This window comes from Otolemur garnettii, unplaced genomic scaffold (genome assembly GCF_000181295.1).
Source record: "Otolemur garnettii isolate 467f Iridium unplaced genomic scaffold, OtoGar3 scaffold00024, whole genome shotgun sequence".
Taxonomy (NCBI): domain Eukaryota; kingdom Metazoa; phylum Chordata; class Mammalia; order Primates; family Galagidae; genus Otolemur; species Otolemur garnettii.
This window is the reverse complement of record NW_003852419.1, coordinates 20,263,516-20,279,968: the sequence shown is the minus strand read 5'-3', so window position 1 is coordinate 20,279,968 and position 16,453 is coordinate 20,263,516. Positions and strand designations below refer to the sequence as shown.

General features: G+C 35.6%; 1 protein-coding gene across 1 annotated transcript in view; it reads left to right on the top strand.

Annotated features, from left to right (window-relative positions):
- Nucleotides 1-16,453, top strand: part of WDPCP (WD repeat containing planar cell polarity effector) — a 375,892-nt gene that overhangs the window by 243,572 nt on the left and 115,867 nt on the right. Inside the window, exon 14 of the mRNA XM_023512057.1 lies at nt 8,184-8,286. Within this exon, the coding sequence (XP_023367825.1) occupies nt 8,184-8,286 (103 nt within the window). The remainder of the gene's footprint in view (nt 1-8,183; nt 8,287-16,453) is intronic.

The window sequence follows — 16,453 nt, the reverse complement described above, 5'->3', positions numbered from 1 at the left end:
CTATTGACTTCTTTGCCTTCTTTATTGGATATTATCCAATATTGGATGTATGGTTTGAAAGTACTTTCTTCTGGGTTGTCCCTTAGTCTATTGTTTCCTTTGCTGTTCAGAATCTTTTACCTTTCATGCAGTCCCATACATCTATTTATATGCCTCATTGCCTCTTTTTTTGGAATCCTACCCAAGATATCTTTGCCTAGAACAAAATCTAGGAGCTTTTCTCCTATGTTTTTATCTTATAGATTTACAGTTTCAGGCCTTGTGTTTAAGTCTTTTACTCATTTTGAGTTGGTTTTTGTATATAATATAATTTTAAATTCCAATTTAAAAAAAAGATTAAAAAAATTCCAATTTCATTCTTCTGTATATGAATATCCAGTTTCCCATCACCATTTGTTGACTGTCTGTTCCCTTTTGTGTCTTCTTGGCACCTTTGCTCCATGAATACTTGGCTATATAGCTGGGCTTTCTATCATGTGCTGTTTTTGGTGTGTTTGGTTTTATGCCACTATGATGCTGTTTTTATTACAGTAGCTCTATAATATATTTTGAAATCAGGGTAGCTTAGGCCTCCAGCTTTTTCTTTTTGTTCAAGATTGCTTTGGTTATTCAGTCTTTTCTGGTTCCATATGAATTTTAGGATTATTTGTTCTATTTCTCTGGAAAACAACATTGAAGTTTGATAGGAATTGCACTGACTCTGTAGATCACTTTAGTATTGATATTTTAACAAAATTAAACTACAAATGTGAGAGATATCTTTCCATTTATTTGTGTCTTTGATTTCCTTCCATCAATTTAATGTTTTACAGTTTTTAGTGTATAGATTTGTCACCTTTTTGGTTAAATTTACCCTTAAGGATTTTTTCTTTTTTTTATGCTATCATAAATGGAATGGTTTTCTAATTTTTTTTCCAGATAGTTCATTCTAGAGATTCTACCAATTTTTATTATGTTGATTTGTAACCTGAAACTTTAGTGAATTTATCAGTTCCAATAATTGTTTGTTTGTTTGTTTGTTTGTTTTTTTGAGACAGTGTCTCAAGCTGTTGCCCTGGGTAGACTGCCATGGAGTCACAGCTCACAGCAATCTCCAACTCTTGGGTTCAAGTGATTCTCTTGCCTCAGCCTCCCAAGTAGCTGGGACTACAGGAGCCCACCACAATGCATTGCTATTTTTTTGTTGCAGTTGTCATTGTTGTTTTAGCTGGCCCGGGTCGGGTTCAAACCCCTCAACTTCAGTGCATGTGGCCAGCACCCTACTCACTGAGCTACAGGAGCCTCCCTTAATAATTGTTTTTTAATCTGAAATCTTTAGGTTTTTCTGTATGTAAGATAATGACATCACCAAATGGAGATAACTTCACTTCTTCCTTTACTGTGTGGATGCCTTTCATTTCTTATTTCTTCTATTAATACCTAGTTTCTCTTGTTAGAACTTCCAGTACTGTGTTGAACAGAAATAATGTTTATAGGCATCTCTGTCATATCCATGTTTTTTTTTTCTTTTTCTTGAGACAGACTCTTGTTCTGTTTGCCTAGGCTTGAGCAGAGGGCCATGGCCTCAACCTAGTTCATAGCTACCTCAAGCCGTCTTCATGCCTCAGCCTTCTGAGTAGCTGGGACTACAGGCACATGCCACCATGTCCAACTAACTTTTCTATTGTTTTTTTCTAATTGCATTTTTTCTATGATTTTTGTTAGTTCCTTCCTTCCTTCTGTGTTTGGGATTACTTTGTTCTTCTTTTTCTACTTATGTGTAAATGATAGTTGTTTGAGTTTTTTTTTGATATGAGAATATATTGGTATAACTTCTCTCTCAGTCCTGAAGGGGACTACATCCCATAAATTTGGTGTATTGTGTTTCCATTTTCATTTATCTTAATTAAAAAAAAAACTTTTTTAGAGATAGGGTCTCACTTTTCTGTCCAGGCTAGAGTGTAGTGTATGGTCATAACTCGCTGTATTCCCTAACCTCCTGGGCTCGCTCAATCCTCCTGCCTCAGCTTCTTAAGAAGTTTGGACTATAAGCACACACCACTGTGCCTAGCTAATTTTTTGTGTGTAGGGATAGGGTCTTGCCACATTGCCAAGGCATGTCTCAAATACCTTAGCTCTAGCAGTGCTGCTGCTGTAGCCTCCCACAGTGCTAGGGGACCAGATCCAGGTATTTTTTAATTTCCTTTTTGATTTCTTCTATGACTCATTGCTTGTTGTTTAATTTCCACGTATCTGTGAGTTTTCCAGAATTCCTCCTATTATTGATTTCTAGTTTCATGTCTTGTTAGTTAAGATTTCTTTTGTGGCCTAATATATGGTATATCCTGGATAATGTTCCATGTATGCTTAAAAAAAATCTGCTGCTATTGGGTGGCATGTTCTGTAAATATCTGTGAGGTCCATTGGGTGTAAAGTTCAGTTTAAATCTAATGTTTCCTCATCAATTTTATGTCTAGATTATCTGTCCAGTGTTAAATGTGGGGTCATCAAGTCTCCTCCTATGATTGTATTACCGCTATCTCTCCTTTCAGATTATTATTTGCCTCATATGGGTAAGTGCTTGAATGTTGGGTGAATATACATTTACAGTTGTTAAAACTTCTTGATAAATTTACCCCTATATTACCCCTTGTCTTTTTTTTAAAGTTTGTTCCTAAAACCTGTTTTGTTTGCTGTAAGTATAGCTATACCAGGTCTCTTTTTGTTTCTATTTAAATGCAATATCTTTTTCCATCCCTTCACTTTCAGTCTATGTATGTCTTCAGAGGGAAAGTCAGTCTCTTTGGGTTACATATAGTTGGGTTTTTCCAGACAGCTAGCGATCCAGTTGTGTTTTATAGGGCTTGAAGCTTATAAAATTTAAAGAACATCTCTTGGGAATTTAAATCTTCTGTTTTGGCTTTTCTGGGTCCCTTGCATTGACACAGAAATTTAGGATTGACTTATCAATTTTGGAGAGCAAAACCTGTTGAGAGTTTTAAAAAGATTTATGTTGGAGCTATAAATCAATTTTTGGACTATTATTGGGGTTTTTTTTTTTTTTGCCTTTTAGTATATTTACTTTTATATACATTAGAAGACAAAGTATCACACACTGAAAAATATCTCCCATTTAAATTATCCTTGAAATAATAAAATTATTTTAAAGCATTGTAAAAAAAAAAGAAAGAATTTAAATCTTGGCAGCACCCGTAGCTCAGTGGGCACCAGCCACATACATCCATACACTGTGGCTGGTGGGTTCAAACCTGGCCTGGGCCAGTTAAAACAATGACAACTGCAACAAAAAATATAGCTGGGCGTTTTAGCGGGTGCCTGTAATCCCAGCTACTTGGGAGGCTGAGGCAAAAGAAGCGCTTAAGCCCAAGAGTTGGAGGTTGCTGTGAGTTGTGATGCCACAGCACCCTACCCAGGGCAACAGCCTGAGACCCTGTCTTTAAAAAAAAAAAGAATTTATATCTTTACCTACAAAATTAAGTACGAGAAAGGACTTATTCAAGTACGATATAATAAAACATAAGCTTCATTAGTTTCATAGGAAACTCACCACTGTATCTGGAATATAGTAAATATTCCATAATTATTTATTGAATAATTTTGATTAGTTAATAGCTATTGATTAAATCTGAAGTTTGGATGTGGCCTCTTGCTTAGTATATAAAGGTACCTCAGCCTTAATTAACCTCAACCGGCTTTAGTGCATGCCCTTTATTCCTAGATCTGCTAAATGAAATAAACAGCTGAGTGGATTTTATTTTCTTGATTGACTTATAATGTGAACTTTTGAGGTTTGTTGTTTTAGCCCATTTTCTGCTGCTATAACAGAATCCCACAGATGAGGTAATTTATAAAGAAAACAGATTTATTTGGCTGTTTTTGAGGCTGAGAAGTCCAAGAGCATAGTTGTCAGCATCTAGTGAGGGTCGTCTCATGATAGAATTGAGCACACAACATAAAGGAAATCAGGCTATACTTGGTTTTATAACAAACCTAGTCTCTTGATAACTTATCTATTCCCTCTATAACAGCATCAATCCATTTGTAAGGGCAGAGCCCTCATGGCTTAATCACCTCTTAAAGGCCCCACCTCCCAATACATTGATATATGAGTTTTGGTGGGGACACTCACCAAGTGTACTAAGTGTGAATACATTTCATTATATAAAAATGTTTAAATTCCAAACTAAAACTAAAGTTATAAAACAAGTAAGTCCATCAGATAGCCACTGGGAGGTGATACAGATACTAGATATATCTTTCACTAGACCCTTAAGAGTAATAAATTCTGTCAGACTGAGAACATGGAATTTTAGAAATACTGCATTTTGCTACAGTCCACATTCAGATATGAATACTGATGAGGCCCACAAATCAATACATAAATGGACTGCTTAGTGTTTTCAAATAGATGATAAAGATGTTCATGATAGAGATATAATATCAATTTAAGAAATGTTGAGGTTTTAATGACCATAATTACCTGTAACAATTCAAAAAATAAATAGGAGAAATTAGATAATTAAGGAAGAAAGAGAAAAGAGACAGAAAATATTCCAGAAATAATTTGTGAATCTCAGATCTTATAGCCAACACTTATAACACTGCTAAACATAAAGTACTTACAATTGGTAATTCACAATTAAAGCATAGATAGGTATAAGCTATGTTTCTTTTCCTTTGGTTTATGTGCCTGTATGAGGTGTTATGTAGCCTTAAAATTCATATATTTCAACAAATGGTCAAGAATTTCAAGATGTAGTCCAGTTAATTTTAAGATCAACTTGTTCAATTCCACAAGAAACTTAGAGGAAATTCTTATTGAAATTCCACTGAATTTTACAGATTATTTGGGGTCAGAATTGATATCTTAATGACTGATACGTAGTCTTCCCAGAACTAAGCAGATAGATGTCTGTATTTTAATCAGGTATTTCAGTAAAAGTAGGTAATTTCTTTCCAAATGTATTGTATATCATTTGCTTACTTTTAGTGAAGAATCAAATATAAATTTCTCCAGAGAAAGAAACTAGACAAAACCACCTAACTCATTTGACAAGGTATAAACTTGATACCAGTCAAGAGAATTCCAAGTAAAGAAAGTCACAGACTATTCTTAATTGGCAACATAAATGCAAAAATCTTAAATATTATCAAGTTGGATACAATAGTATGTATTTTTAAATAACCACTTTCTTCATTGAATATAAGGATCTATTATGAAAGTATTATGAAACTCTTAGAGTAAAAGATAAAAACCACATGATTAACCAAGTGATTTTCTTATCCCAACCTCCCGAGTAGATGAGACTACAGGTGCCTGCTATAATACCCGGCTGATTTTAGAGACGAGTCTCACTTTTACTAAAGCTGGTCTGGAACTCCTGAGCTCAAACAATCCACCTGCCTTGGCCTCCCAGAGTGCTAGGATTACAGGTGTGAGCCACTGTGCCCGACCTCACAAGTGAATTTTAAATTATGATATATTGTTTAAAACAGCACCAGTAAACTTTTTCTGGAAATGGCCACATAGAAAATATTATATAGGCTTGTGGGCAAAGAAACAAAACTGAGGTTATTGTGTTTTTTTTTCTTTTTTGTTTGAAACTGAGGTTATTATGTAGATACTTACATAACAAGAGAAAAAAAGATTTTCTGTAAATCTTTATTGACAAAATTAAGAATATGATAATTTAGTATAATTTTGTAATACACGTATGTATATGTGAAAAATGGAATTCTGTCTTAGAGTAGTAGTTTACTTAATTGGAGTTGAAACCTAATGTTTCCTATCATCAGTATCTTTTGCAAACTTTAATCTGTTAATGCTGAACTACAATGAGATTTTACATATTTAACCTTTGAAAATGTCTTTTCACATAGATATTTGGTACTGTGAAACACTAATATGAATCCATGAGTATATGGTTTTAATTGTGTATATTCACAGACTGAAAGACATTTTTAGAATTCTATCAGCTAAAAGGCTAAAATGCCTTTTAGCTTGTTATTTCATTGCAAATCACTTCTAATTAAAGTTCGTCAATTGCACAGTTAAATGGATTTCGGAATATGGAAATTTCCTTTGCACTTGGATCAAGGTTTGAAAAACATTGCTATAGTTTCAAATCAGAAAAAAAAAAAGTCTCTCAAAATTTGTGTAGGAATGGGGATATCACTTTAAGAAATTTTTTTGGAGAGACAGAGTCTATTGCCCAGGCTGGAGTGCAGTGGCGCAGTCACAGTTCTATGTAACCTCAAACTCCTGGCTTCAACCAATCTTCCCACCTTAGCCTCCCTAGTAGCAAGAATTAGTCATGTACACCTTGCCTGGCTATTTATTTTAATTTTTTGCAGAGATAGGATCTCATTATGTTACCCATACTAGAATGCAAAACTCCTAGCCTCAAGAAGTCTTCCGTCTCAACCTCTCAAAGCACTGGGATAACAGGGATGGACTACTATGCCCAGTCATTTTTTTTTTTTTAAACTTTGACAGTTCAAGTAGTATATACTATAGCTTAACATAACTTGCAACTCAAATGATGTTCTCATTGAAAATACTTTAACACCATAAGTTTCACATATAAGCACTATTTTGGTTCATAATTTTAGCTTGAAACATTTTCAAGCCTGCCACAAAAGCTAATTCCAAAGCTATTCAGAGTTCAGTAACAATGGTTAAACATGGTTCTTCATACTACTTAAGAATGTGGTTTACTTGAGGGTTGTACAAAAGGCAGGCTAGATTTCACCCATGGGCCACAGTTTGCTGACCTTTGTTCTATAACGTCTTAACTAATTATATTCTCAGTAAATGTTAAGTGCCTATCTTTTTTTTTTTTTTTTTTTTTTTGAGACAGAGTCTTACTATGTTGCCCTCAGTAGAGTGCTGTGATGTCATAGCTTAAGACAACCTCTAATGCTTGGGCTTAAGCAATTCTCTTGCCTCAGCCTCCCAAATAGCTGGGACTTCAGGCTCCTGCCACAATGCTTGGCTATGTTCTTGGTTGTTGTTGTCACTGTTGTTTAGCAGGCCCAGGCCAAGTTTGAACCCATCAGCCCTGGTGCATGTGGCTAGCCCCCTAACTACTGAGCTATAGGTGCCAAGCCATAAGTGCCTATCTTCCACAACTTTGCAACATGTGATATAATTCTTTAAAATATATCCAGTTTGAAATTATATTTTCATTTTGCATTAATTTGAACAAGGTAAAATTATTTTTCATGATTATAGACCATTTATATTTATGTCTTCATTATAAAGGGACCATATTTTTTCCCATATTGGTAAATTTTCATTCCTTCAATCATTCAGTATACCAAAGAGAGTTCTAAATCCTTGGTGGTGTCTCTACTTACTTGCTCACTATAACTTTCCACTGCTTTCTTCCACATATCTAACACTTCTTATTGAAAGATCTATTATTGCCTGATAGAGCTGTGTTTTGTCAAGCTTCTTTGTATATATACATCATATGTCATTCATTGTTGCTTTTTCTCCAGTTTTCACCCTTCTATAATTCTTATTCATCCTTCAAGACACAGGTCAAAGATCAGTTCCTCCCCTTTGGCTCTCTTAATATTCTGTGCAAATACCTGACATAAAATCTATCCCACTTTTATATAATTAACTATTGGTTTGAGAAGTGGTATTATAACTGATCTCTCTATACTCCAGAAAAGTACCCAACACTTAGTAGGTACTAATTATTTGTTAACTGAATATAAGTTCAAAATAATAATAGTAGTATTGATAATATTAACAAATATATACAGCAGATCTAAAATCAGATTATTTAGTATCTTGTATAGTTCTTGGAACAATATAATTAAATTTTGGAGAATCTCAGATATTAAAGTTTCACCAAAGAAAACAGCAATTAGATTTTTATTCCCTGACAAAATTGAGTATATCAAACACTTTATTAAAAAACCTGTCGCCTTAAGACCTAAAATAATTTATTTAAGTAATTGCCTTTAGTTATACATAGTAGCTGTAACTCCAATTCAGAAAAATTTGCTTTTACTAGAAAAGAAGACTTAAGAAATTTAAAATACAAAAGAGAATATTCATTAGCCATTGCGATTCTTTAATCTGAGCAATAAGTTTCTTTCAAAATCTCCTTTGTAAGCTGAGCAAGATTAATTTTGGATTAATCTTTTATTTTGCTTTATTTCCAAAGGATATCCATTACCTTGCCCTAGATAAGGGTGAATTGGCACTAGCCGAAGTGGCAAGAAAAAAAGCTAGTGACATTGCTGCAGAATCAATAACCTCTGGAGTTGGTAAGAATTAATGCTGTTTTTTTAAAGTGCTTTTTGTTTTAATCAATACTCAGTATCATTTCTATTTATGTTTGTAGGGCATGGTTGGTTAATTTGAATTACTTTGTGCCTTTAAAGAAAGAAGAATGAAGCCTTGACAAATAGTACAATACTGTTATGCAAGTTGGAATTATATAAATGTGAAAACTGATAAACAGCGAACACTATAGTCACCATTTAGCAAAAAGTAAAAAGGATATTGTTCTTTTCATAATATTTTGGGGAAAAAATTTTATCATCAGTGCTGTTACTAAAATTAACCAACACAGAAATTTATATAATCCTTATTATATGCAGACATGTCATATCTGAAAAGAATTCTGTCCTATATTAGGCAAAGTGTTTCGTATGGGATTTTAAATTTGATGAGTGATTTATTTGAGTTAGAAGCCATTAGTCATCTTTCAGTGCAATATTCTAAAGACAGAAGCCTTAGATTTAAATGAAAAGTCCACTTACACCTTACACTATAAAAGAAAAAATGTTTAAAGTACTATAATATCAACACTAACTTCCTTTTTTAAAACTCAGTTTATCTAAGGTCACTCAATATGGCAGTATTGATACTTAGAAATCCATTTGTTATTCTTCTTTGTATTTATTACTTCTGAACTAGGCAAAGGACCTTCAGGACTGTAATAGAATTCATTTCTCTGTGGAACTCCTATGAGACAGAAATTTTAAATAGATTTCTATTTTGTAAGTTTCTTGAAAATACTATAGTTTCATTTTACCATGGTAGCTCTTAACCTGAATACCAAGACTGACAATTACCAGGAGGAAAGTTTCATTCTCTCTTCTGCCACCTGAAGGGAGTTCCAAATTGATTGAATTCAAAGGTACCTAGGACCATTTCCAAATCTCCATAAGGAGTACTCACTATTAATACAATGTTAGAAAATAATAACTTTAGCTGACCTATCACTATATCTTGTTATTTGCTAAGGATAGTAATAGGTGATATTTATTGAAAGCTCATTGTGGGCCATATACATTCTCAGTTATAGTTATTAGCTAATTTAATTTTCATCACAACTCTGTGAGGTAGGTTCAATTTATATTTGTTATGTGAAGTCACTTCTAACTAAATGATAAAACCATACCATGTTAACAGGAATGATAACATTATATGATAAAAATATCCTCTATCCCCATTCTTCTAGCCATTTAGGAAAATAACAGGAGATTAATTCATTGCTAATTTTCTGGGAATTTTCCTTAGTTGTCTTAATCCTGCTTTTTCCATCACAATATCACATGTAATAAAGGACACCTTTGTATTTTGAAACTATTTAAATTACTAAGGGTGAAAGGGAATGTGACAAAATTACTATAAAATTTTAGAAAACGAAAAAATTCCGCTATTCAAGAAAATGCCTCTTGTGGATTGAGGTAGGGCTCAAAGGGAGTACACAACAATTTCTGTGAATTATCAGCTGGCCGCAGTAACCTGAATAGAGAATACAGGGGAGTACTTAAGTAGTTCCATCCACATAAGAGACTCTCTAAAAAGAAGTATCAAACATAAAAACTGTCAACATAGTTAAAAACAAGCATTGCCAATGAAAAAGTTAAATGATAATAAACTGCACAATATGGTAATTTAAAAAATTATAACATATAAATACAAAAAAAGGGTGCACAAAACATAAGTGTATGACTAAATGAACTTTTGATAAGGTAAACCCATCCTTGTAACAGTATCAGGACCCCAGAGCCCTACTGTTCCCAAAATTTCTCTGCCGAGTCTTTGGTCTCAGGAAATGGAAGAATGAATTCACAGACCACCACAAGCAAGTGACAGGACAGATTTCATTACAGATCGAGGAGGAAAACAAAGCCTAAAGCACAGCAGATGGGGTCCCAAGTGGGTTGCTGATTTTGGCTGTTTGTCTAAGAAGTTATATGTTCTTTCTCTTTTCCTGCAAGCAGGGGAGTTTGGGGAAATGGAATGTACATCTAAAATATGTTCTAACCTTTGGCATCAGAGGCCTATGGGCAGAAGTTAATTTTAAAACTGCCATTGTGTAGGAATGTGGTCTTGTTTGGGGCATTCAGGAGTGGTGGCTTACATAAATAAAACCAGTTTACGAGCCTGCTTAGGCTCAGAAAGTGGAGTCTGTGTCCAGCCCTGAGCAGGAATGGTAGGGACCTACATCATTCTCCTTCTGAATGAAAGGCCTACCTGCCATTATGGAAAAGGGAAAACTGATCTTACCCCTTCTTGCTGGACAGGAGTGAAGGGAAAAAAGGGGGGCCTTTAGGTACTCCCTGGAGGAAGTTAATCTAGGGCTCTATGATAAAATAGGGTTCTGGACCAGAACTGTCATCCCCACCCATAGTCTGATGGCATCAATTCTAGAAGAAATGAATTTGGTTAGCATATTTAAAAGGGAAAGCCCGAAGAGTGAGAGGAGGAGAATGATTACACTGGGTAAATGTAAATAAATTTCAGTAGAATTTGAAGGAAAAGGAACAGCATAAGCTTATCAGTGCCAGGTTGAAAATAACAAAGCCAACAACTATTTAAAGGATAAGCACTTGTATATGCTTGAAACAAATTATAAAAAGAATTGCTTTTATCTATTTCCCTACTAATAGAATGGTAAAAAACATTATCACTTTCCTTGATGGTTTCTAAATGATAACTTAAAATCTCCTTTAGGTTCACAAGTGTAGGTAAACTATAGTTGATTCCCTTCATCAATCATGTCTGTAAGAAGTTGTATGTTCCAGGGCTTTACTTACAAATGATGTATCCATTTCAGTAACTTTAACAGCTATAGGGGAAGACAAAAATTACCTGGAAAGGACCCTCCCAACTTGGGGTCAAATAATCCCTGGCCAAGGCCCATTCTTCCCCTTATGTGTACTGAGGGGCATGATTCTTGAGTGATCCTTGGTGAATTGGTGAGAGGGCTTTGATCATAACTAGATCTTCAAGGGAGAAAAGTTCTTGGGGGGGTCTTCATCAGCTTGTTGAAACTTAGCCAAGGAAGTTATATATTTTACTAATTTTGTAGTCTCTTGATCTAATAAGAAATCGTTAGTTAAAAAGGGTTGCCCATGGGTGGCGCCTGTGACTCAATGAGTAGGGAGCCAGCCCCATATACCGAGGGTAGCAGGTTCAAACCCCTTCCCGGCCAAACTGCTACAAAAAATATCAGGCATTGTGTTGGATGCCTGTAATCCCAGCTACTCGGGAGGCTGAGGCAAGAGTATCGCCTAAGCCCAAGAGCTGGAGGTTGCTGTGAACTGTGATGCCATGGCACTCTACCAAGGGCAACAAAGTGAGACTCTGTCTCAAAAAAAAAAAAAAAAAAAAGGGTTCCCCATATGATAATGCAGATGGGCTGCAACTGAGTCTTTAGGGTAAATTTCTCATCTTTAGGGTAAATTTCTCAATCTAAGGAGAACAGTGAAGAGTAACTTAGTCCAAGGAACATGAGTTTCCCAAGTTAGTTTTCATAACTATCCTTTGATTTTATCATTCATTTTTTTCTACTTTCCCAGAGAATTGGGGGCCTCTACAACAGTGTAGATGGTATTCTATACCTAAGGCTTTGGATATCTCTGTGTAACAGCTGCTTTGAAAGCAGGGCCATCACTTTGTGAACTTTGAGGGAGTCCAAACATGGGCAAAAACTAAGGCTTTTACAACATCTTGAGCCCTTTCTGTTTTGCAAGGGAATGCTGCTTAATTGGTAAAAGTATCCACAAATACCAATAAATATTGTATATCATATACTTGGGGGAGCCACCTGCCAATCTTCACCTTGATATTTACCATGTCTTTATACCTAGGGAAGCTAGATGACAGTTTGAAGGCTTCTTTGACATATTTCACAAGTTTTATTATCTGTTTTATGGTTTTAAACAAGTTCTTCTCATAAAAGACATCTTTAGCCATTTGATACATTTTTTAATGTCAAAATGAAAAGATTAATGTAAAGTTTTAATTGTTTTTCATTGACTTATGGCAGGTAAAAATAAAAGTCTACTTTCATTTTGTAACCAGTCTGAGGAGGGTAGTGAATAGTCTCTGGCCAGGGCCCATTCTTTCTCCCCTTATGTGTACTGAGGGGCATGATTCTTGAGTGATCTTTCCCAAACAAGGTGTCATGGGGGGGGGGGGTTCCCTTTTGCACTTTACCCTCCTTATCACCTTCAGAAATGTCACCTGAAGTTCTTTAGTGTCCCTTACTGCCACTTCTCATGGAGCATGAACAGCTTGTAATAACTTGTTTACTTCACAATGATATTTTATGGGAGAGCCATTGGAAGTTAAATATTATCTCTCTTTCCAAATGGCAGCATGGGCATGTAAAATGAAGGAAGCATATTCTGAGTCAGAATATATATTGACTTGTATCTCCTAGTTTCTAAGGTGCAGGTCTCAACACTATTAAGCTAGTTGTGCACTAGTTCCTGATAGGAGAGACCCACTCTTGATTACAGCATATTGAGTAACTATAGCATAACCTGCTTTGCAAATTCCTTGTTATATGAAAGAATTCCCATTGGTACATAATATCATGTCAGGACTACATAGGAGAGTGTTTTATAATCCTCTCTGGCTGCACGGGTTTTTGCTAAAATTTGTTGGCAATTATATTCTATTTCCTCATTGGAATCAGGGAGGAAAGTGGCAGGATTTAAAGTGGCACAGGTGCACATCTGTAGCATCAGCCCTTCTAATAATAAAGCTTGATATTTAAGGAGGCAGCTTTCTGACAGCCAAAGATTATCTTTTGAATCTAAAAGTCCAGTGAGGTCATGAACAGTGTAAACAATTAAATCTCTTCCCAAAGTTAACTTAGTTGCCTCCTGGGTCAAGAAGGCCACAGCTGCTACTACTCATAAGCAGTGAGGCCATTGATACATTAGCCACTGTATCAATTTCCTTACTACAATAAGCTACAGGCTGTTGAACTGGTCTGTGAGCCTGAATTAAGACTCCTAAGGCAATTCCAGCCCATTCTGTAACATACAGATTAAATTGTCTAGCAGAAAGACTCAAAGCAGGGACTTCTAAAAGAGCATTTTTAAACTTTTGGAATGCCTTATCTGTTTCTGGTTCCCATTCCAGGGTGACCAGACCCTCTTTTGGTGCAAACTTTTCATGGAACTAGTGTTTTTTGGAATTTACTTTTCTGCAACTTGCAGGTAAATTACATGCAATCGTATTACACCTTTGCAAACTTTTGTTCCTATTAAAGGGCCTAACAATTAGCACTAGCTATTAAAATATAACAACCATTCAGAAAAGAAAGCATTCAGATATTTATACTTTTACTGCAATTGTCCTCCATATCCATGATTTTACCTTCTGTGATTTTTAGATACCTACAGCCAACTATAGTCCAAAAATATTAAATGGAAAATTCCAGAAATAATTCAGAAGCTTTAAAGTGCATGCTATTCTGAGTAGTGTGATGAAATCTCACAATGTCCCATTCTGTCCTGCCCAACATGTGACACATCTCTTTGTGCAGTGGATGTACACTGTATGCACTACCTGCTCATGAGTCACTTAGTAGCCATCTCAGTTATCAGATGGACTGGTGTAATATTGCAATGCTTGTTTTCAAGTAACCTTTTTATAGTAAATAATGTCTCCTACATGCAAGAGCAATGGTGCTGTCAATTCACATATACCAAAGAGAATCCATAAAATGCTTACTTTAAGTAAAAAATGTAAAAGTGCTCAACTAACTAAGGAAACAAAAAAGTCATATACTGAGCTTGCTAAGATGGTATGAACAAATCTTCTATCCATGAAATTGTGAAGAAAGAAAAAGAAGTTCATGCTAATTTTGCTGATGCAAAAGTAAATGGCCACAATGCATAATAAGTGGTTAAGATGGAAATGGCGTTAAATTATAGATGGAAGACAAATAGAATCACATTCAGATTGACAGCAATGAGGTTTGGTAATAGTCACTATTTCATGAATCTTCTGGGTCTCTGAACTTATTCTCAATGGATGGTGGGGTTAGTTCCTCTACCTTTAACTTCTTCCTTATTTCAATTCCACACTCAGAATGACATCAGCAAAACTGAGTAGGAAGCTTTGTCCTTTGTTTCCCTATAGTTACATCCCAAACTCAGAAACTGGCTCACCTAGTCTTCTAGGAGCTCTAGAAATAGTCAGATGTGGTCTCTGCAGCAACCAAGGTGGCACCCGATTAATAAAGAGCCACCTTAAAAACAAGAAATTAAAAAAAAAAAACAGGAAATTTCCTGGCATTTTTACTCGCTCTTACCCAGTGTTGATCTTGATCTGGAGGACATGATGACTGAGTTTCCACTTCCCTCCCTTGAACTAGAGATCTACAAATATCATTTGCAATGTTCTAATGTAACTGGATGCCACCTGAAGGGCTGATCTCTATTTTGCCTAACTTGGATCTCAGGTGGAGAAAAATAGCAGGTACTCCTTATGAAAGATGCAGAGTCTATAGACTTGCACATGCTTGGGGCAAGAAATTATAAGTGAAGAGACATACAGTAGACAATCTAAGGTCCTAAGAGGAAGCTAGAATAAGACTCTATGAGAAATTGTTTTGCAATGAACAGGTATATAACCTATCTACCTCAAAAGACAAAGAAGCTGAATGGCCAAAGAAGCTGACAAATTCAGTTTCTGAGAAATAAATATTTAAGAGAGACTTACAAACAGAAGCTATGTCTTGAGTGGTCACATGATGTGGATCCCCACACCCACCCTCCATAAAGTATCCTTTATGTGGCAAGCTTTTAGGGTAAAGATGTGTAGTTGGACATGTCTTGGACTTTCTTGCCAAAACTTGTGTGATTGCCCCCAAACTGGGGATTGCTGTGCTACAGGTATTTTAAAGACCTTACTTTAGTATGCAGGAATTAAAATATTGGTCACCATGGCAGTTTCATTCAAGATAGTATCACTATTGCCATGCAACAAGCTATTTTCCTACAGAAATAAAGACATTCAAAAGTAGCCATGTATACAGAGGAATTGAGAAGGCCACACACAGACACAAGCAAGATACATTATCAGAAAAGACCTGTGGAGAAAATAAACTTTTACCTCAGGCCAGTCCCTAGATTTAGAGCAAGCCTAGCTATTGGTGAGACTGTCCCAGCACACAGCCAGTAGGCAAAGACTGGGAAAAATGGCTTTTTCAAGTGCTCAATCTCTCTCTTTCTTTCTCTCTCACTCTCTCTCTCTCTCTCTCTCTCACACACACACACACACACACACACGGCAAAGAAACAGGAAAACATAGCCTATTCAAAGCAACAAAATTAATCAGGAGAAACTGTCCCTGAGAAATGAAGGCCAACTTACTGGCTTGTAAAGACTTTAAAACAACTGTGTTTAATATGCTCAAAGAGCTAAAAAGAAAACATACAAAGAACTGAAGAACATCAATAAAACAACATATGAAAAATGAGAATATCAGCAAAGGAAAATTATAAAAAAGAACTAAATAAATTCTGGAGCAAATGAAAAATGCAATAACTGAATTAAAAAATTCGCTAGGGAGGTATTACAGTACGTTTGAGAGGGCAGAACAATCAACTAACTCTAAGATACTTGAAATTATCAAGTCTGAGGACCAATACAGATTAAGAAAAATGAATCTGAAAAGTTGAAGGCTATTATACGTAAGTCCTTCAACATAAAGGACTTGCAAAACACCATCAAGTATTCCAAAGTACTTCTTATGAAAATCCCAGAAAGAGAGAATGGGACTGAAAAATTATCTGAAGAAATAACCCTCCCAAATTGTAGGAAAGACATGAATCTACAAATCCTCCCAAATTGTAGGAAAGACATGAATCTACAAATCCAAGAAGCTTAATGAACTTTAAGTAGAATTAACCCAAATATTTTACCCAAATTGTTGAAAGTCAAAGAGAGAAGGTACTCATCAGATACGAGGAATTTTCAGTAAGATTATGAGCTGATTTCTCAGGAGAAACTTTGGAGGCAAGAAGACTGTAGGATGGTATAATTAAAGTGCTAGAAGGGGCTCGGCGCCTATAGCTCAACCGGCTAAGGCATCAGCCGCGTACACCTAGGGTGGCGGGTTCGAGTCCCCAGCCCGGACCCGCCAAAACAACAATGACGGCTGCAACCAAA